The sequence below is a fragment of the Taurulus bubalis genome (genome assembly GCF_910589615.1).
Source record: "Taurulus bubalis genome assembly, chromosome: 3".
Taxonomy (NCBI): domain Eukaryota; kingdom Metazoa; phylum Chordata; class Actinopteri; order Perciformes; family Cottidae; genus Taurulus; species Taurulus bubalis.
Genome location: NC_136591.1, coordinates 16834929 through 16858437, shown reverse-complemented (window position 1 = coordinate 16858437; position 23509 = coordinate 16834929). Strand labels below are relative to the sequence as shown.

Genomic DNA, 23509 nt, shown 5'->3' with positions numbered 1-23509 from the left:
CGGCGTAGTGAGGACGCTCAGTGTAAACGAAGCAAAAGGTATGCGTTTTAAAATCTAAAGCTCCAGTGGGGATCAAACCTGCTACCTTGCAGTTGTAGGACGAACACTCTACCACATTAGCCACAAATATTGATAAGACAAAAGTTCCACATTGTTGTCATTTTAATTGACCTCAATGTAGCCGACTTCATAAGAGTTTGATAGTTATAAACAGGTAAAATAGCAATACAATTTCAAGAATTGTCTTTATTCTTGTTCTATAATTTCATAAACACAACAAACTATAGTTTTTGTATTTATAATATGACTATATATACAACTTTATAAGCTGTGATATCAAGTAGCTTTTGCTACACATTTGCAGACACATTTTTTGGGTGAAAAGAAAGGGAAAATGGCTGGATAGGAAAGGTTGCTGACCCCTGATTTAGTAGATACTAGATATATCTAATATATAGTATACTAGATACTAGATAATAGATACTAAATATATCTAGTATCTATTATCGTGGTCTTTGTTGGTGAAATGTCTCAATGAACTGAATCTGAGACGTTGAAACTAAAACAAGATGAACACTGAGTGAATGATGCTGTCAAGTCATATGCTGTCATTGCCGTAGAGCATTATGGGATGTTTTATCATCTGTGTTAATAACTTGTGTTTAAAAGTATTAATGCCCAAAAGACCAACTTCATGTTTTATTTCTGCTCGACTAAACACAGATCAGACACTCTCAACCCGTTCTGTGTTCGGAGCTTCAGAGTTTGGACGCCGGACTCTTCTGATTGGTCGGAGCAGCAGCGGTTGGGGCCGCGGGTCGACCCCAGAGCCGGAGCCGGCTGACCCCTCCGTCCGGGCTGATGACGATACGGACGTGACTGACAGGTGAGCGGAGCGCAAGCTCGGCCTCGCTGTAGAGATGTCTGCGATGAGGACGGAGCTGCAGCACCGCGAGGAAGACAGGAAGCACTTTAATGCACCAACAGGAAGCACTCGTTTGATAGAGCTGCGCCTCGCCTGGAATCCAGACGAGAGCAGGCGGCCGCTGCAAGAGGCGCCAAAAAAAACTGCGGTCAAGTCGGACAGTTTTCAGCTGCCTTCAAAGTACACAGGAAGTCACAGAAAAAAAGACTTCCTTTTAGTTCCGATCTTTAGGCTACTTGTAGTTTACAGATCATGTTTGGATTTATTCATATTCATATGTCTGCCTGTGAAATACATTACTACTGGTTTAGATATGTGTTGTATACATAATCTTTATTATTATCAACCACACAATATATGTTTTTAGATTAAACATGAGACGAATAGTCAACAATCCAGCGTTAAGTATTAAAACTACACATAAGCTCTCTGATGTGGCGACAGCCAGGCGTCTCCCATCCGATGGAGAGCTCCTGCGGCGCCTGGCTCTAAAATTGACGGCCGGCTTGGTCTCGTGAGAGTATCGTTGACCACGTGTGCATGACGTCAGAGCAAGTCGGGACCAAACGTGATCTGTAAACTACAAGAAGCCTAAAGTTCGGAACTAACAGAATGTTTTCCTGTGACTTCCTGTTTATACTTTGAAGGCAGCCTAAAATTGTCCGACTTGACTACAGTTTTTTGTCAAAGCCTCCTGCTGCGGCCGCCTGCTCTCGTCTAGATTCCAGGCGAGGTGCAGCTCCTTCGAACGAGCCTTATGTAAATGCACCAACAGGAAGCAGTTTAATGCACTAACAGGAAGCACTTTAATACACAAACTCATTTAAGAAGTCAACGCTGATAAACTAACTTTGATTCTAACAATATACAACTCTTAGCTAGAGGACCCCTGACCAGTTCAAAGCAATTTTGGTTGAAAAAAAAAAAGTAGCACACAGCGTGCAATCAGTTTCTGATTTATCATAGAATGTATACAATTCTGTTTATGAAATTACACTTATATCAAAAAAATCTCCCTGGAGTGCCTTCACGTAATCCAGGGGTTCACATACCCGCATTTGAGAACCACTTAGCTAACCTGTTTTGTTCGAGGTTTCTTGTATTTAAGTTACATCCCAAAGAAAATATTACATGAAGTTTACTCTTAAGTCTTTAAATTGGTCGTGTTCAGATTTATTCAGTTCAGATTTATTCATGAAAATAAAATCATCGCTGAGAGTTTTGTTGTCAGTTAAGTTTTCTGAGGGAAGAGTCACTAGGCTCGTTCGAGATGAGCCAGTTCTGCGCAGAATCGATCAGCGGCGATTGGCGCGCAATGCATGCCGGTTAGATTTGTGTCCGACTTGCTCCCGACTTGCTCTGACGTCATGCACACGTGGTCAACGATACTCTCACGAGACTAAGCCGACCGTCGATTTCCGAGGCAGGCGCTGCAGTGGCTCTCCCCCGACTGCTTGGCCCAGTGCATGATGGGAAACGCCTGGCTGTCGCCACATCAGAGAGCTGATTGGCTCTTAGATCTGACAGCAAACACCACGTGTTGTATAAAATCCTTATTGTGTGTGTAGTTGTAATATTTCACACTGGATAATTGACTATTCGTCTCATGTTTGATCTAAAAACACATCTTGTGTGGTTGTTAATACAAAAACATATTTATATAACACATATCAAAACTAGTAGAAATGAATTTCACAGGCAGACATCAAAAGACCAAAGGATGCAGCTACACACTCATTTTTACATAAAAATATATTTATAAACACATATAATAAATCCAAACGTGATCTGTAAACTACAAGTAAACAAAAGTTCGGAACTAACAGGAAGTACTTTTTTCTGTGACTTCCTGCGTATACACAGCTGACAGCTGACAACTGTCCGACTTGATTGCAGTTTTTTGTCAACGCCTCCTGCTGCGGCCGCCTGCTCTCGTCTGGATTCCAGGCGAGGCGCAGCTCTAACGAACGAGTCTGATGTTTCCAGATCTGTGAGATTTTGTTGGCTGGCGGCCATTTTGGCAAACAAACAGAGCTTATTACAAAAGGAGAGATTCCACTTCAAACGGACTCTTCATGGATCCTCTCTGTTATACATAATTACACGGTTTGGACATTTTTAGAATACCTTTTTTACAGATATTCCATACCTTCTGATTGGGGAGAAGGACCTGCCATTTCCCAGAATTCCACCTGGTGCTGATGCACTGACCTTCATCCTCAGGGGTCAAAGAGCAAGCCTCAATCCTGCAGGAGTCCGGGAAGTTACCTGGATGGAGACACACAGGTAAACGTGTTCCGCTCGTGGCGAAGCCAACAGAAGGAAAGCAGCAGTTGAGGCGTGTGCGGACCTTTGAAGTGTTCGGTGTCGACCTCGATGCTGCGGACGAGTCCAGGATGACCGAGACGAAACACCGCCCACTCCCAGCCGGGGACCTGCAGGATCCCTTGCTGGTCCACCTGCAAGACCGGGACACGTTCAACAGGTGATTCATGTACGTTGTGAAAAGTGCGGACATTGTTCAGTTTGTTTAGACCTTCAGGTGTTTGGGTCTGTCCAGTCTGCGGGCCGTTTCCCAGCCGTCGGCCATGTTGGCAGCTCGGCCGAGACCTGAAACACAGCACACTAGTGTAACCGGTGTCACGTGTCAACAGTGTCCAGTGGTACCAGTTTCACCGGTTTCACCAGTGTCACCGATTTCACCAGAGGTACCGGTGTCACCGGTGGTACTAGTGTCACCAGTGTCTCTAGTGTGCAGTGTTACCAGTGTTACTAGTCGCCCCACAGACAGCAGGTGAGACCCAGTGACAAAAGCTGACTGAACTTAATGTCATAACAAATTTGAGGCACAAATTATTTCTGCTGATTCCAACCAATCATGTTGCGTGGATGTCCAAAGTGGGCGTCGCTGTAACCGAGGCAGACTCCCCCATTGGTCAGAGCCACCAAGTCGACGTCCTGGGGGGAGACAGACGACCAGTCTCTCTGCCCGACACCGTACACCCGCAGTCTGGCTATCCCTCCGTCTGGTAAGACAAACACATTGTACAGCTTTGTTATTATCATGAGGGTGTGTGTGTGTGTGTGTGTGTGTGTGTGTGTGTGTGTGTGTGTGTGTGTGTGTGTGTGTGTGTGTGTGTGTGTGTGTGTGTACCTGGGTGCATGTTGAGGCGAAGGTGTGTGACTCTGTGGTTGAAGTTGACCTTGAAGTAGTTATGGCAGCAGTCTGAGTATCCAGGCTTCAGCTCCGACACACACACCAGCTCAGGCCATGTCTCCGAGCCCAGCTGTCAATCAAACAACACATCACGTCAGCTGTCAATCAAACCACACGTCATCTGTTAACTGTGCAGTATCACATACGTGTGATACTGACTCTAGAGGAGAATGTAGAGTGTGTTGTGACTCTAAAGCAGTGTTTTTCAACCTTTCTTGAACTGCGGCACATTTTTTACAATAAAAAAATCCGGCGGCACACCAATAACCAAGAAAGTCACAAAATGTCACATTGTAGCATAATACAGCATATATTCTTGATTTGTTGATATTTACTCAGTGTGAAACCTAGGCCTGTTTGGATGAACACAGAGCTGATATCCGCAGAAACACAAAGCTTTTCTTCAACAGCTCTCAGTCGCTCTGTTTTTACTTTATACTTTAAAAAAGCTCATCTCACACAGATATGTTCTGGAAAATAGGAGCAATTTTGAAATTGCTCTTTCTGCAAGAATGGGGAACTCCTTGGCAACAGTCAACCAGGTAGATCAGCAAAGCTCAGCTTTAAACCACGGTCCTGTCTCAGTTCAGTTAGTTCCTCCTGCTCGTGCAAAGTCAACACAGGAGCTAGGTCTGCTGGTTTTAAAGTCTTGGCGACGAGCGCCTCGCGGTGCAAAAAACATTAACAAAAGCATCTGGGTGTCTCGCTTTCACTCTGCTAGCGAAGCCTTTGATGCGCCTGCCATGGTGGCTGCTACATTAGTGCAGACACTTGTGAAAGTTACCCGTGTCTCAGTTTGCGTGCGCAGGTGAACAAAATAGTCCCTGTTCTTGCTGTTCAGTGACGGGTGTTTGGTCTCAAGGTGACGTTTCAGCTTACTTGGGACCATGGCGCTGTTTGCTAGCTTTTCCCCACACACCAAGCATAACGGGATCGGTGCAGTCGGATCCCTGGTGAAAGTGAATCCAAACGAAAGATAACTTTCACTGTACTTCACTGACAGTTTCCCAGGGCCCAGTTCTGTATTTTTCTTTTTGAAATATTTCTCCATCGCCATTCTTCACCACAACCTAATTCTACTATCTTAAATTAACAAGGTAATTATTGCGCTACCTATTGCCTGTCACGTGGTGGTTGCAATTAGGACCCAAACGATGTAAAGTAAATTTATTTACCAAAAACAGACTTCCAAAAACCAGAGGATCAAGCATCAAAAACAGGGATCAATAAGGGCACGGGAACCAGAGGTGTCAAAAGTATTCACATTCATTACTCAAGTAGAAGTATAGATACTATTGAAAATACTTCTGTAAAAGTTGAAGTATCAACTCAAGCTTTTTACTTAAGTAAAAGTGTAAAAGTACTGGTTTCAAAACTACTTAAAAGTATAAAAGTAAAGTAATGTAAGGGGATTTTTTTTCCATTAAGGACAAACTCTTAAGCCGCGTCTCAGGGGCCTTTAGTGCACTACCCCACCTCCCCCAAAACAATAATTTTTCTAAAGGCCATAATGACTATAATGTTTTAAAATGTTATCTTGAAAAATGTGGGATGCACTATGCTACCCGTTTCAGCTGCATATAAGCCCATTTAAAATTATCACATTTTATTACAAGAGCCAGCAGCTCATTGTTGGTAGAAGACACAAGCACTTTGGCTCGTTTCACCCAGAGCAGGAGAGCTGCTCCAGCTTCAGAGAGCTGCTCCGGTGCGAGGAGAACTCCGGTTGCTCATCACAGGAGAGCTGCTGGGTCCGTGTATGTTTTGTTTGTTTGTTTTTGTTCGAATGAACGAAAAAACAAACAAAGAAAACGTACACGAACCCTGCTGTTGCCATCTTCACCCTGGGAGCGTTTAAAACGCAGATATAGCGGTCTGCTTTTCACGCGAAATATTGTTCGATGCTCTCTGTCCGCTGGTGTGCATTTCTGGGTTCAAGCTGTGCGGGATAGCGGTTCGGACTTCTCCAGTGCCTTCAACACCATACAGCCTTTACTTCTGAGGGACAAGCTGGAGCAGACCGGGGTGGACTGCATGGATCCTGGACTACCTCACCAACCGTCCACAGTATGTGTGGATACGGGAGTGTGAGTCAGATCGGGTGTCCTGCAGCACGGGAGCCCCACAAGGAACCATTCTGGCTTCATTCCTCTTCTACATTCACACCTCGGACTTCAACCACAACTCTGCAAACTGCTACCTGCAAAAGTTCTCTGACGACTCTGCAATCATCGGCCTCATTTCCGCCGATGATGACAGGGAATACAGAGAACTAAATCAGGACTTTTTAGGATGGTGCCAGCGAAACCGCTTCCAGATAAACTGGTCCACCACCAACGAGCTAGTGGTGGACTTCCGCCGGGGTAAACGCTCTCCTTCGGTACCGGTGAGCATCCAGGGACTGGACATTGAGATCGTCAAATCTTATAAGTACCTGGGTGTTCACTTGAACAATAAACTGGACTGGTCTGACCACGTACACACACTTTATAAAAAGGGACAGAGCAAACTCTTTCTGCTGAGGAGACTGAGGTCTTTTGGGGTGGAGGGAGCACTCCTGAAGACCTTCTTTGACTCTGTGGTGGCATCAGCCATCTTTTATGAAGTGGTCTTCTGGAGCAGCAGCATCACTGCAGCTGACAGGAGGAGACTGAACAAGCTGGTAACGAAGGCCAGCAGCGTGCTGGGTACTCTGGATACCGTGGAGGTGGTGGGGGACAGGAGGATGATGACGAAGCTCTCGTCAATGATGAGCCACGCCTCCCACCCCATACAGGACACTCTGGCAGAACGCTTTGACAATTGAACACTTTGAACTGAACTTGGTCACTTTAGCATTCACCTGGTGCAATATTACGTGCAATACGTTTAAGTACTTTTTTATACATATTTGTTTTCATTCAGTCTGTATATTAATATCCTTCTCTACTGTTTCACTGCTTATTTATATTTATTTATATTACTTGTTTCTATTTTATTATTCTTTTATTCACTTATGAGCAATGCTGCTGTAATCCTGTATTTTCCCCACTGCGGGACTAATAAAGGATTATCTTATCTTATTTTATCTTATCTTTGCGTGAAAATGTAAGGAGTAGAAGTAAAAAGTCGTCTGAAAAATAAATACTCCAGTAAAGTATAGATACCCAAAATTTCTACTTAAGTTAAGTAACAAAGTATTTGTACCTCTGACGGGAACACACGGTACGATCTGACACTGGGGCAGAAGACAGACAGGGTTTAAATACAAGAGGAAGGTAACGAGGCACAGGTGGAAAACAATGAGGGCAGCACATGTGAAGGGACACAATCAGGGAACAGGGCAGACAGACCATCACGGACAATCACAGTGGCAGGAAGTGCAGGAACACAGAGGACACACAAGACAAGGACTTCACAATAAAACAGGAACCCAGAAAACCCCAAACCGTGACACTGCCACCCACTGGCATGGAAGAGTATGTAATTACTCTGCCAGCCACTATTGCAGGCTCAAAGCTCAACAATTATTTACGACAACTAAATAATAATTGTTGGGACCGATTAGGTGAAATTGGACCTGGCGAGCTCTCACAGTGGTTGAAACTTACTGCTCTAAAGGTCATGTGACTCTAGAGAAGAACGTAGAGCGTTTTGTGACTCTGTAGGAGGGATACGTAGAGCATCATGTGACTCTAGAGGGATACGTAGAGTGACATGTGACTCTTGAGGGGAAGGTAGAGCGTCATGTGACTCTAGAGGGGAACGTAGACCGTCATAGTTGGAAGCTTATGGCGGCTGAACAGGTGTTTGTATTCAACGTGTTTGGAGTGTGATAATATAAATCCAGATATGTATTCTCCATTACTCTTCATATCTATTAAAGTTCAGGTTAGCAAGGTCAGTACAACACAGCTATCAGCTGGAGTTGGTTGTGTCTATGAAATGTCCAGTTCTCAAGGGAAGTCAGTCACACGCCTGCGCACTTCAACACTCACAACTGTTTATCAGTATATTGACATTAGAGAAGCAGACTGGTCGTTGCACGTTCCAGCCTTGTGAGAAAAGATGAGAACACGGGATTCTCCTCCTCTTGACAGGATAGAGCGAATCAGATGTTAGGACGAGGCGAGACAAACCTGTGATGATAACCTGTGTATGAAAGGCCCCACTTCCGTTTGTGGGGCAGTTGTTCTTTGCCCAACCTGCGTGTTGGCTGTACCACTCACTGCTTTTGCAATTGTAGCGCTTACTACTTTGCTTGTGATCATTTAGTAAATACATTTAGAGAACGAGAGAAGTTATTGAACTGAGTTCTTCCGGAGGCGACACCAGACATCCAATAATTGACACACGCTAACAAGTGAGAGCCTGTTGACACGTCACACATCAGTGTTACCTTGGCGACAGCAGCGAGCTGACCGTCGGAGGCTGCCATGCCGGTTCGGTCTCCCTCCAGGCTGAAGGGGGGCGGCTTGTCTGGGGAAGAACAGCTCAGTGTTAGTTCAGGTTCTGTTCTCCAGCCAACAAACACTCAGTGGTCACTACATTAGGTACACAATGTTTCCTCCCGAGTCACAGTTACAGATAATGTTGTATGTGACGACTGTATATCAAAGACCATTATGTCTCTATTTGTGCACATTTTATCCTGTCTAACAAGCAAAACAACACATTTTTGTTCTGTAAATGTCATATATAAAATATAAATTTCATGGTAACATAGTTTATTTGGAACAGCAGGAGAAAGATTTTCGTAGAGTTCGTTATCGATATCATTAAGTAACTAAAAGAGTGGCCTAGTTTGGAGCTAATGGGGATCGGAGGAGTTGGTACCCAGACAGCCGGCCTGGATGGAGACGGAGGGCGAGTGGTTCCCAGTGAAGAAGGATGTGTCCACATCAAGGCCGTGGATTAGCCCGGGAACTCCCAGCTGGACGATGCACCAATCGTGACCTCCACAGAGAGCGAGAGAGAAGAAGCAAACAGAAACATAAATGTACGAGCACAACAATTTCATGTGACGTGTCAACAGGTTCTCACTCCAAACTCGTTAAATACCAAAGCCTGTTTAGACGCAATCAGCTTCCAACTATGACGCTCTATGATCCCCTCTAGAGTCACATTGCGCTCTACGTTTCTCTCTTGAGTCACATAACGCTCTATGTTCACCTCTAGAGTCACATAACGCTCTATGTTCCTCTCTAGAGTCACATAGCTCTCTACGTTTCTCCTCTTGATTCACATAACGCTCTATGCTCCTATCTAGAGTCACGTAACGCTCTATGTTCCTCACTAGAGTCACATAGCGCTCTACGTTCTCCTCTTCATTCACAAAACGCTCTACGTTCCTATCTAGAGTCACATTGCGCTCTACATTCCTCTCTTGAGTCACATAACGCTCTATGTTCCTCTCTAGAGTCACATAACGTTCTATGTTCACCTCTAGAGTCACATAACGCTTTATGATCCTCTCTAGAGTCAAATGACGCTCTACGTTCTCCTCCAGAGTCACATAACACTCTATGTTCCTCTCTAGAGTCACATAAGCCTCTATGTTCCTCTCTAGAGTCACATGACACTCTATGTTCTCCTCTAGAGTCACATTGCATTTAATATCAAAGAGAATTACCGACATCCGTTCATTGGAAACATATTTACTCGAGTCAGCTGATCAGCAAGTGCCAAAGATTTTGTTTGAGGACATTTAGAGAATTATTAATGTATCACATTGTATATCGATACATTAGGTAAGTAAACAGGTTTGTTGCAGGTCGTCTTCCATTCGTGGCTCACTTGAATCATTTTAATGTTTTTGTTCATTATTAAAGAGAGATTCATGTAAATAGATGTTTATTTTAAAGAATATATAAACACTGAGCATCATACAGTTTTAAACATAATTCCCTCTAAATCACCAATGTCCAGACTGAAGAAGGACAATGTAAATAGCCCACTGAGTTCTGGTGTGGTACTGACCTGCCGTCCTCTTCCTCCTCGTCTCCCATCCATCCATCCACTTCCCAAACTCGGTGAAGGCAGAAGCGTTGAACTTGGGCGGCTCTCTCTGGACGAACAGACACATTAATATTAATATTTACAGAACTAACCAGCACACAGCAGCTGCTGGACTTCTGTTTCTGGGTTAATTTGGTATCGGTCACATGTTCACTATCCTGCTGCTACAGATACTCTCTACAGCAGATGTGGTTCCATCCGTGCGCTGAAAATAGTCCCCAACAAAGTCCCTGTTTCCTCCGGTTTGTTTGATAAAGCGAGTCAATGATGAAACTCTGGATTTGTGCTTGTAAAGAGTGACACGTCCTTCAGGAGTCAGTGGGCTTGGAGCTGAGTGTACAGACTAAATGAAATAACTTTTTCTTTCAAGCTTCATAATTGTGTCGCCAATAATTGATTCAACTCCCCACCCATCTGTCCATATAAACCGAGGCATCGTCACAGGCAGCTCATGTGGTCTGGGGTCCTACACTTCCTGGTTTGTAGGGGAATTCTGGTGTTAAGACGTGTTGGTCTTAAACTCAACAATTCAGTCGGAGCCTTTAAAGGCCGTCACACCTCCAGCAGCTGCAGCCTTTGGTTCTGCACGAACAGTCCTGATGTGTTCAGGTAGAGTCCAGAATGTGGGAGACTGTTGCACCAAGACACGGGACCCCCGACACAACTGGGAGCCTTTTGCACAGCTGCTGTTTTAGGGGTTTCATGCCTTTTCAACAGATTTCCCTTCATTTGACGCTCCTTTTTAATCCCTGACCAAAGTTGGAGAGGTTCAAGGTTTTCTAGAAAGCTGTAACTTATCTGGTGTGTTATGAGTTCTCTACTCTGCATATCAGAATCGTACCTTCAGCAGGTTGGCAGCAGGAGCGAACCATTCATCTGTCGCAAAAATAACCTGCAAGAACACCACAACCCGCTTTATGTCAATAACAAGAACAACATTAAAATATGGACTACAATAACACATATGTTAAAGGAGTAGTTCTCCATCATGAAGGCTCATTCAGATTGATAACACTCTCATGTCTGTACAGTAAGAATGAAGCTACAGCCAATTTGCTTAGCATAAGGACTAGCAACATGGGGTCTGATCCGCTGGACCAATGTGGACATGAAGAAGTTCAAACTAGCTCCACCTCGAACACCCTGCTCTAACAACCATGCATAGACATAAAGAGCTGCATATTAGTGTCTTATTCATTCCCGGTATATTCATATGTTTGTATTTATCATGTGCACATATCTCAAATGTCTTTAGGTACCGGTGGTTGTTGATAATATTATTATTAGAGTATTAATATAGGATACAACTCTATTGTCTTGCATCACTTGCTCCAAACAATAATCAGAATATAATAAACATCTTCCAGGTCACCACCCATCAAAAGACACATGTGCGTGCATATGTTCAGTGCATCGACACATCTAGATGCATCTCTACAGCTCTGTTACGACAACTCACCTTCCCACCGACCGCCTCACGGGCCAGATCGTTGGACTGCAGGAAGTGCGGCTCTGCTGCTGCCGTCACGGCTGCTCTCCTCTCCGCCATGGTCTCGCTCAACTGGAGCCTCCAGAGGAACATGCAGAGGAACGGTGAAGCTGCTGCTGCAGGACAAAGTTCAGCGGCTGTTTATTTGGAGAGAGTGAGGGGTCACTGACTCGGTGGACGTGTCCGACTGATTGTTGGCTTTATCCTCGATGAACGAGAATGAAAAAGACTGTCAGGTTGCAGCTGGTACTGAGTGGACTCAGGTGAGGACTGAGAACTCCAGAGCCCGGTTCCAGAGGGCAAGTTTAGGGGACCCTGAAACGAAGGAAACTCTGGGTTTCCACTAAGGTAAACTCTGGGTTTCCACTAAATTAAACTCTGGATTTACACTAAGTTAAACTCTGAGATAACTCAGAGTTCAGGGTTAGTTAACTCATAGTACATGGTTAGTGAACTCAAAGTTCAGGGTTAGTTAACTCAGGATTAGTTAACTCAAGAGTTTGTCTGAAACAGAGCCCATGTTTCTGCTGCTGCTGTTTTTTTTAACAACAAAGAACAGATTATCAAAAAGCTCCCTGCTCTTTGTCATGAGATGGTTAATTACCAGCATCTAGATGACAGGTAATGGAACTACACCGTCTGATCAGAGACTTTTGACCAGGTGCTGTAGAGGAAAACTACAAAGTAGTGAAGTCCAAGTGATAAACAACAGCATGACTTAGACCCAGTGTCCCCCCTAGGGCCTCATATCCTGAACCCTCAGCGACTCACTGACGTCACCTGGTAAGTGGTTGAGTGTGAGAGGCTTTAGGGCTTGAACTGGTGTAAATATGAATGGGACAGTACTTTGCTGCAACATATCATGTTATTATTTATATATATATATATATATATATATATATATATATATATATATATATATATATATATATATATATATATATATATAGATAGATAACTGCGTGTTTAATGTCACATTGCAATGGATTGTGGGTAATTCCCTTAGGCAAAGTCGGCACCTAATGCTGATTTACAGAAAGGGTTCATAAAGGAATCAAAATGTCTGAGAGACTGAGAGACAAACACTCGACATCGTCGAGTGTTTGTGAGTGCGACGATGTGACAGCGGGACAGAACCAAACCCTCACAGAGAGGGAGGAGCCTCAAAGTCTGTGAGATTGGAGACTGGGATTGGGCCGTTGACTCATCTACAGGTGAGGGAGAGGAATGAGGAACTAATACCACCTGATAGAATGACATCTACCACCTGTTTGACTGGTTCTGGTCTTGGGGTCAAAATGACCCACGTATGAGTGTATATGTATGTATGTATGTATGTATGTATGTATGTATGTATGTATGTATGTATATATGCAGCCTGTTGTCCTGGGGTCAAAATGACCCGCTTACGAGTCAACGTCGTCCCAACCCCAACTCTTGTATGGTGCTTTTGAGAGTCTGATCGGCTACAGAGGACGTTGAGAAGCCAAAGACACCCCGATATGTCAACGACCCCGACCTCATACACGTAATGGAGGTTATATCATCGTTGCCTTTACTTTCAGAATTACATTTTGACTCTGATGTGTGTTGGGTGTTCGAGCCCAAGTGTCAACCACGATGAGGCTTCTCGAGCCCGGTTCAGACCCACGTGTATGTGTAGTTAATTAATTAATTAAGGTTATCAAACAAATCTTTTTTGTTATCAGGCACAACAATGTTTTTGGCCAGAATAGTTAAACAGCCACAAAATAATCATTGAAATCATCAACCATACTTTTTAAATCGTCCACAGTGGCATCAGAGCTGTTTAGAAAATAACATGGAAATGCAGATTTGTAGCCTTTATTTCGGATAATCTGATTGATTACTTTCCAAGTCCTTTGAATATTAATTTGACTATCCTCTTGTATTTTATTATAGTATTCCTTCTTCTGTGATCTCATAATGGAAGTCAGTTTATTCTTATACATCTTATATTTGCCTTCACTTTCATTGGTTCTCAGTTAGTTCTCAATATTTCTTCGAAAGTGAATGTTTCCTTTTGCCCTTTGCAGACTGTGTGAACAAAAATGCATCATAGGCCTGATTATGATCATCAGCATAGACCTCATCCCAGCTGTTGTTTTTAAGTTCCATCTTAAAGCCTCAATTCTCTCAGGTGTTCTTATTCTTAGGTTTATCAATAAGTAGTCACTTCCTTTAGTTATCCTACTAGGTTTGTCAATAAGTGATCACTTTCCTTAGTTATTCTACTAGGATTATCAATAAGTGATCACTTTCCTTAGTTATCCTACTAGGTTTATCAATAAGAGACCAGAGCCCAAAGCTAAACGTTGCATTACAAAAATTTGTTGTAATTTGTGTTCATTACATTTTAACAGATCAATATTAAAGTCCCACAAACAAAAAGTGATTTCTTATGAGAAACTTTACCAACAATATCAACTAAGGTTTTCATAAACTGGTCGATGCAGAAACCATATCATACTACACCACAACCCCTCTTATTGATCCAGTTCCCTCTGAACACAACATGCTACACCACCACCCCTCTTATTGATCCGGTTCCCCCTGAACATATCATGCTACACCACCACCCATCTTTTTGATCCGGTTCCCTCTGAACAAATCGTGTCGGACAAAGTCAACACCCTTTTCATTTGTTAAAACATAGTCTCACTTATAGCAATAACTTGAAATGTATATTTTAAGGATTTTAAATAGTCTTTTGAACAGAGACTTCTACTATTAAAATGAATGATAGAGAAACCATCCACATTTAGAATATTAAACTGATGCTATAATATTCAGAATTTGATTTATGAAGCTCAAGTGTAAATTCAGTAAGGAAGACACTCTGTACATTCGGGTTAATTCATAAACTCAATCTCTAAATCTCACAGTGATTACTCCATCAGCTGATTGGGGGCGTGTATGTTAAATGAACCAATCGGAGTCGGCGCAGTTTCCGTAAGCCAATCACAGCGTTGTTGTCAAACTTTTAAATAGGTTCTCCTCTCTGCTGCCGTCAGTTGTCATTTCAGCTCAAACCAATGTGACCCTCCTCCAACCCAGTCTCCTCCAATCAGCATCAGTCCTGCTCCTCCTTCATCATCAGGTTACAGCAACTTCCTTCTTCACCACCAGGGTCTGGACTCCAGGGGTATTCTGCCTATCAGAACTCAAGTCTCTCCTGATTGAAATGATCATAATAATCCCATCAACTCTGCTAAAGACAAACACCTCTGCCATCTCTCCACTAATTACCAAGATCATAAACCACTCCCTCCTGGATCCAGGGGTATCCTATCACTGCTATGCTGATGACACACAGCTCTATATGAGGACAACCCCCACTTCTTCTGATTCCCACTATATCCACACTCACCACCTGCCTGGAGGACATAGAGACGTGGATGAAACTCAATTTTCTTCAGCTAAACAGTTCAAAAACAGAAGTCATCCTAGTTGGCACACCACATCAGCTCCGCTCTTCCACCATCACCTGTATCACCTTCTCGGGTCAAAACGTCCCTCTCTCCACATCTGTCACCAACCTTGGTGTTAAAATGGACCCCAATCTCACTTTTGACACCCACATCAAACACCTCTGCAAGACAGCTTTCTATCACCTCAGGAACATCGCCAAACTCCGTCCAAGACTCACCCTGACAGATGCAGAGAAACTTTTCCACGCCTTTGTATCGTCCAGGCTGGATTACTGTAATGCTCTCCTCACCGGAATCTCTAACAGGAACATCCAGAGACTACAACATATTCAAAACAGCGCTGCCAGGATCCTGCTGAGAGTCCGCAAATACGACCACATCACCCCTGTTCTGAAATCACTACACTGGCTCCCCATCCCACACAGAATTGAGTATAAACTCTCCCTCCTTACTCATCAGTGCATTCACGGACATGCCCCCCAATACCTAAAAGAACTACTCACCCCACAGACCTCCTCATTCAACCTCCGTTCTGCAACCAAAAATACCCTCCAAGTCCCCATAACCAAGCTCCGCACTATGGGCGACCGGGCCTTTCCCTCTGCAGCTCCGAGGCTGTGGAATACCCTCCCCGACCATCTGAGGGCCCCACAGACTGCAGAGGCTTTTAAACGTGACCTGAAAACTCACCTTTTTAAGAAAGCTTACTGCTAAAATATCTTTTATGGGCTTTGCTTTTAAATATATCTTAAAAAATGTTCTTGTTTTATTCTGCTCTGTAGCACTTTGAGATTGCTCAAATATAAAGTGCAATACAAATATAATGTATTATTATTTAATACAAATTTGCCTCAGGTTCAATGTTATCTTCAAAACTAAATGATTTATGTTCAGTCAAATTTAGATTTAAACCTTTTTTGTTACACCTATTTTCAACTAGGGAATTTTCTTTTTCAAGAATTACATTCAGTTTCTACTGATAAATAGTTTTCATCTGTCATTTTATGAAAAACAAGAATTGATTTAGAAAACAGTTTTGCAGAAATCTTCGGTTCAAGCTACATTCCGCCTCTATGACAAGGTCTACACTACTACACTGGAAGAAGTTATTTCACAAGAACCAGGATTTTAAATGTGTTTAGAGTGACATGGCCATTTAACAAAATGTCTGTTTATAAAAGAAGATGTAAGCAAAATGAAAGCAACTCATGTTTATGATGAAAATATTGATTAAGTGTGCATCGATATTAGAAAATCTGTGTGTAGTTTTGTAGGCTTGCAGGCTGACATACTGTAAGATCACAGAGGAAGGCTGTTAATCTCTGGGATCAGCTCTGAAGTCAAACCCCTCCAGTCTGAGAGAACTGAATCTGAGTGACAACAAGCTGCAGGATTCAGGATTCAGGAGTGAAGCTGCTCAGTGGTTTTCTGGAGAGTCCACATTGTAGACTGGAGACTCTGAGGTGGCTTCACTGTCTTCAATGTCTTCTGATAGTGTAGCACCTTCATGTTTAATCAATAACTGTATTGATTTATCTACGTATTGATCCATCAAGTGGTACATTTTCTGGTAATATGTTCCACTTCACATCAGCTGCCTCGTTGTTTGCATGTCGTCCTCTACAATCATGAAATGTACAACTTGTCTTCTTGCTGCTGTTGGATAACTGGACAGGCCTACCGGCAGGCCCGGCGCCAGGCACTGATTTGCGGGGGGGCCTTACGTTGCTTTGGGGTGGGCACTTTTTTTTTTACAGTTTATGGTGGCATAGTAGTTCAACTTTCCACCTATAATGGAACTCCGGCACAAAAAGGTGACAGATGGTATTATTTAGAATCTCACAAGCTAATAAATAGGCCAGCTGAGCAGGTAGCTTACCCAATAGAATTAGACATGAACCGTAGATCTATGGCAATCAATCAACACAGCAATCAAGCAACACATAAGTCCCACAATATATTGTATTGAAGGATCAGTAGATTGCAGATTCAGCCACAACAAGACATTAAAAAAAAAAAAAATAGGCCTAAAAAGGTCTAAAATGATTAGGCTAACACATCCAGCAACAACATTAACAACAACAATAACGATAACAACACACTCAACAACAACACACTGTCCGGTGTTTGTCCGAAACAGAGCGGAGCGCAGCAACGACGAAAAGGGCCTACCAACAGCTAGCCTACAACAGAAATTAAGAAGACATTGCTTTGCATTACATGTTTGTTTGTTTGTTTTTCCAAGAAAGAACAAACACATAGGCCTACAACCAATCATTTAGCCAAGTCCATAAGGCCAGCAGGCTGGATGAAACCAGATAACTCACCATTAGTAGAGCGGGAGACGACGGTTGGCCGCCAAGTGAAATCTGCGTAGGACCGTGTCCCTCCATTCACTCCACTCAAGTCTTTCTCCAAAGCATAATCAGGTTAGCATTTCATTTGTGGAGCATCGACTGTCTGCGATCAAAATGATTTTGCTCCTTTTTTCAGGATAAATGTAAAAATCTGGCAAGTATTTGTCATTATTATGTGTTATAAAGGCTTAAAACACTGTGTAAAAGGTTAAGAAATGTATTTGAATTTGTATCATATTTCTCTACTAGACAATTGAAAATTAACATGACCAAAGCTTTTGAGATTACAAAAATGAAATTTCAAGCTGTTTTGTTTGCATAGGGTATTCAATGTCCATGTTATAGGCTTTTATATGTGGCAACACCCTGGCTCTGTGCCCATATATATATATATATATATGTATGCACACACACTTGAGTGACTCAATGTTCATCATAAAAATAAAAAAAATTTAATCACACGTAAAGAACCAAACCTTAATAATCTTTCAGCAAATAACTGTTAAAGTAATTAAAAATAATAATAATTTTGATACTGACTTTTTTGTATTTGGTATTTTTAAATAACATTTTATATTTTCTGATCTGCTCTGAAGAATCTGGATCAATACTGTTCAATACATTTTGTAACAGATGTCTAAAAGTGATAGAAAGCATCATCAGTTCACATCTTTTAGCAACCTGTTGTGCTCCAGGTTCATTTGAACGTTTGCTGTGATGAGTTTGTCCTAAACGTTAATATTCATCAATTCTCCTCCGTGAGCTGCTTCTACATGTCTGCTACCAGCTGCAGGAAATCTTGTGAAGTGGAGTTCCACATTTAAAACCTGAACACATCTGATGGATTATGAACAGATTGGATCTCTTCATATTTCTTCTAGAAGCAGATTGAGTTCCTGCAGCTTGACAGATGTCAGCTGTTCTTCTCTGCTCTCAGCTCTGAAGTCTGAAGTGCTCTGAAGTCATCTACTGCATGCCAGTTCATGGTGGTGTTCCCAACATGTTACTGTAGGAGAACAATGTCTACTAGTGTCTCTGCTGATATGCTTTTGGACATAATGATGTGAACTGAATGATGAACTGGCCACTATCCTGTGTGTTGTAGGTCCACCAGGATGCTCCCGCTTCTAGGGTCAGCCAATCAATTTCAGCAAACATCCCAGTATGATTCAATGCAAAAAAAAGTATCACGCAATACTACTTTGCAGTTAAATATTTAACATTTATTCCAACACTTTGACATAATAACGACATCTTATTAATACAATTCAGTATATATCATGTCTCATACCCCTTCGAAAGATAGTCCTGCACTTGACTGATGATTTCAAATGTATTGATAAATTCTCAAAACCAACGTAAGAGCTGTGTTCAAAGGCACATAACTATAATTATGTTTGCTTACTCCTAGTTTGCATTAATAACACACACACACACACACACACACACACACACACACACACACACACACACACACACACACACACACACACACACACACTCTAATGATAATAACAAAGCTATACAATGTGTTTGTCTTACCAGACGGAGGGATAGCCAGACGGAGGGTGTACGGTGTCGGGCAGAGAGACTGGTCGTCTGTCTCCCCCCAGGACGATGATAAATGTGTATTTATGAAATTATAGAACAAGAATAAAGACAATTGTTGACATTGTATTGCTATTTTACCTGTTTATAACTATCAAACTCTTATGAAGAGGAGAAAAAAAAATAGTCATGTGTGAGGTCCATTAAAAACACAACTAAGCAGACCTTGGGTCCATCTATATATGTGGCTCATGTGTAGAGTGTTTGTCCTGTAACCACAAGGTAGCAGGTTTGATATCTGTCATCCTCACGTGAGGTTTACATTTTAAAACGCATATCTTTTGCTATGTTTACACTGAGCGTCCTCACTACGCCAGACTTTTAGAGCACTGCAAACGGAGGAGGACGGATCCGTTTTCACGAGCCGACGCCTCACTGTCTCATGAGCTGACACAGAACCAGCAGCAGTACTGGAGTTTGGAGACATTTACTTTGCTCAGTTTGCTGCAGCAGTTGAGAAATCGCTCTTCTGCAGCTTGATACTGTTCAGCAGATGCTGTGTGCTTGTTCTGGAAGAGTCTTTCAACATAAAATGCTTTGTTGTTTGCTAACTCCTCGCCACATATCAAGCATACAGGTCAGCAGCATCGTTGGCATTGAAAGCTAATTAATACGTCCACGCAGAATTAAACTACCTTTCTCTGTTGATAGTTTAGTGAGGGCGGAGCTCTGTGAATCACAAATAGCACCTACAGGGGAAGAGTCCGGTAAAGAGATTCACAGATTCGGACTTCCAGGATCAATAACTCGTGACAGGATGTGATGCACATTTTAGTTAAAGAAATATTTAATTTAATATATATTTTTTCAGTGACCCAATATCGCCTCAAACGCCAAGATAAGAGGAATTCTTAAAATAAAATTCTTAGATTCTTAGAATAAAATAAAAACATTTTTTTGTGTTTTTTGTCAAAGCCTCAGGGAGCCGCAACAGATGGACTAAAGAGCCGCAATCAGCGTTGAGAAGCTATCGACCATGGAATAAATAACCATTACTTCTGCTTTATACTTGTTGTGGAAGTCCCAAACATGTCAGAACATGAAACGCCTTCGTGTTTGGGTGCATAACATCATCCGTAGCCGCACACAGCTCAGTGAATTTCACCGACTCCTCCAGGAACTGCGTCTGGCTTATCTCCGTAAAACGGATACCGTTTCCTTCATCCACCATGCAAATAACCACTAGTTTTATACTTTATACTCTAGTTTTTATGCTTTATACTTGTGCAAACTCCACATACGTTGGAACATCAAACTCCATGGTGTCTGGGATCATAATATTATCCGTAGTCCCACAGTAGTGTCTGAATGACGGCCGCTACCAGCGCTACTTCAGACCAGCAGCAGTTTGATTCAGCGGCGGCAAGACGGCGGTGGTGACGGGTGGAGCCTCTCAACGCTGATTGACTGACGCAACTATGAGTCACGCGACTTTGTCGCCGGAGTTGGGAAATTTCAACTCTTGTTGCGTCTGTACATTGACTTTGCATGTAATCTGGTCGTGCGACAAAATCGTGTCGCGTCTGGTGTGAACACAGCATTAGTGTCAAATGTAAATAATTACTCTGAAACACTGTAGATTAACACTGTAGATACTAGGGACCATATGATCACTGACTTAGTGTTACATTTGACTCTTTAAGTGTTGCATTAGAACTGTCAATTTGACTGTGTACCAGTAGAGTCGTTCTGCTCACCCAGAGGATTCACTACCAGTAGAGTCCTCCTCACTGGACTCAGACTCTGCTGTTCCTCCCCCAGCTTTCCTGGAGCCCACTGCTCCCTTCTTTGGCTGAGAACTTCCAGCGTCCCCCCTACACTTCCTCTTCCTCTTCAGATGACCGGCTCTAAGCCCCTCCTCCTCTGTTAGCCTCATTCCCTCCCAACACGACATCTTCCTCACCTTCTTCATGATCATCATCCTCACCCGCCTCCTTCTGACCAGCTGGTGGCGATGCTAGAGAGGGAACTCAATTTGACACTTTTACACTCACTAAGCTGTATTTTAATTAAAAACCCCAAAGTGCATCTTCAGGACATGAGGTATTATAACATACATAACAATTCAACAGACTCAACAGCTTTAATGCGCAAACAAAAAAGTCCAACAATAAGAAGTAGTTTCAAAAAGACTCAAATGACCTAACTTTATCCCTTCTGAACACACAACATTTTGGGACCCTGAGGTCGTAACCATGACATATTCAAAGTCCTCCACCCTGACCTTAACCACGAGGTTGAGGTCTTTGCTCCGGTCGCTTAGGACCATGAGGGGCTGCCTCCTGTGAGACACCATGTGTCTCAGCAGTGGAGACCTGAACCCTGAGGAGACCTTCCTCACCTGTGAGACCACCTTCCGTGCCTCGCCAGCTCTCTGGCCAGAGCCTCGTCTCTAATGAACGGGGGCACGTTGGATGCGGTGACCCGGGCCGCCGGCGTAGAGAGCAGCATCACCGACACGAGCGCGCCGTTCACATCGATCCCGCTCACCACCACCGTGTAGGCCTTCTTCACGCTGTCGTGACCCACCACCCGCCCCACGTGACCAACCACACGCTCCACGGCCACGTGACCCGCCAGCGACAGCCGGCCGGCCGCAAACAAACACACACAAACCCGACAAACCCCACGTACACACAGTCACACAACCCCAAAGCCCCCACTGTGACCCTACACTACACAAAACGCTATATTCACCACTAATTACCATATGAATCACGACTAACTCACACACTCTGCTCTCAGCCGCCATGCTCAGAGAGAGAGAGAGAGAGAGAGAGGGAGAGATCTCTCATGTGTCTAACCCCGCCCACCCCTCCCCCTTCGGGCTGCTGCTCTACAGATCCAATCCTCGCTGAGATGAGAGGTAGGAAGCTGCTTTATGTCGTTTATACACATAATACGTTTTATTCTGAAGGTGTCACTTCAGCTCGTCACGTCTCTGATCAGACTATTGATCCTTTTGAAATGCTGAAAACTGCCGGAACATGATGTAATTTGACATCATTTGTACTGTATGTTTGTGTCTGTGAGCTGTCCCCTTGGGAAAGAATACAGTATAAAGTATTTATCTCTATCTTCTTCTTCGGTTTTAATTATTGATTTGTAACGTGACGCTGAAGGAACACGGATCCATGACATCATTTGAACCCGATTCCATATTTTGAACGTTTTATTGATGTCATTATGTCGTATCGTCATTACATTTCGTTTAGCTGACACTTTTATCCCAAGCGACTTACATTTTTGCTCTATACACCGTAGACACAGCAATGGGGAGCAATGTGGGGTTAACCCAGATAGCAAACTGACTCCGTTCCGGATCCGCCCAGGAGGTATCATAGGCTCCGGAATGGATCCGCAAAACGGGTCCGGATCGGAGGCTAGATGCACAGCGGGACGGATCCGGAACGGATGCACGTCGAAGATCCGGACCAGATCCGGCCTGTATCCGCCCATATTCAATTTGGACCCGTTCATAAAGCGGCTCATTTGGCCCGGATCCTCCATTACTCAAAATAACTACAGAAAAATCTCAGAGCTAACCAACATATATTTAAAATGCATCAATTGAAAAAAGAAATGCAACCATAAATGATATCAAAAACAGTTTTTTATTAAAGGACAAACAATTATTTGTGTACAGTTATCAACTAATAATGATTATGAGACAACTAGTACTTGAAAGGTTTCATGTTTTATTACAGATATTACCCTTATAGAGCAATTTGTACCTTTAATATAACCTAATATAACTAACCTAATAGAACTTAATAGAACCCAGTGGACATGGTTACATGGTTAACAGCAATCGCTATTGGAGAACCAACAAGTCTCTGTGTAACTGGTTGAAGATTATTATTCCATTCACAACAGTGAAAAAAAAAGAAGATTGGCGTCTGCAACTCGAAGAGTAGCAAGAATTAGCGGAAAATAATATGGGGTTTAGTTTAAACTTCACACGATTAATTTTCAGCCCAAAATGTGCATATCTTTCATTCTGAAAATATTCAACCTGACTGCACATACACATTAGGTTTGTTCAGTGGGGGGGGATATTTCCAGCACGCCGAAGTCTTTGACACCACCCTGCTGAAGGACTTTTTCCCATTCACCCCTTTCCAATTGATGGTCTTCCCAACGTCATCGCTGAACATGCGGGCGAGGATGTTCCATGTCACCCGTTTTGTATCATGTCCAATGGTTGCCAGGGAGGAAATCTAAAATGGATCAAAAAAGTAAAAGGTCCACTTCCTCCACTGAGGTAAACGAACCGGGTCTCCAGTCACTTCGACTTCTTGGCCAGTTGAGTGTTGCTTACTGGCGAGATTGTCAACTTTGACCATTAATTGGTCAAGCTGATGCTTCATGTTTTCTAATAAGCTCATCATATGAACTTGAGCAGCTGTTAAAAAACATTAGAATAAGGTTAAAAAATAATTTGGACAACCGATTTCACTTAAA

General features: G+C 42.9%; 1 protein-coding gene across 1 annotated transcript; it reads right to left on the bottom strand.

Moving 5' to 3' along the window:
- Positions 1-758: 758 nt before the first annotated feature.
- allc (allantoicase) lies at positions 759-11688 on the bottom strand (the record flags this gene model as incomplete). Its single annotated transcript, XM_079216357.1, has 11 exons — positions 759-941; positions 3075-3193; positions 3276-3384; positions 3462-3535; positions 3799-3951; positions 4080-4212; positions 8521-8600; positions 8958-9077; positions 10101-10188; positions 10981-11031; positions 11599-11688. The coding sequence occupies 11 exons, from the start codon at positions 11686-11688 to the stop codon at positions 759-761; spliced, it is 1200 nt and encodes a 399-aa protein (XP_079072483.1).
- Positions 11689-23509: the final 11821 nt, after the last annotated feature.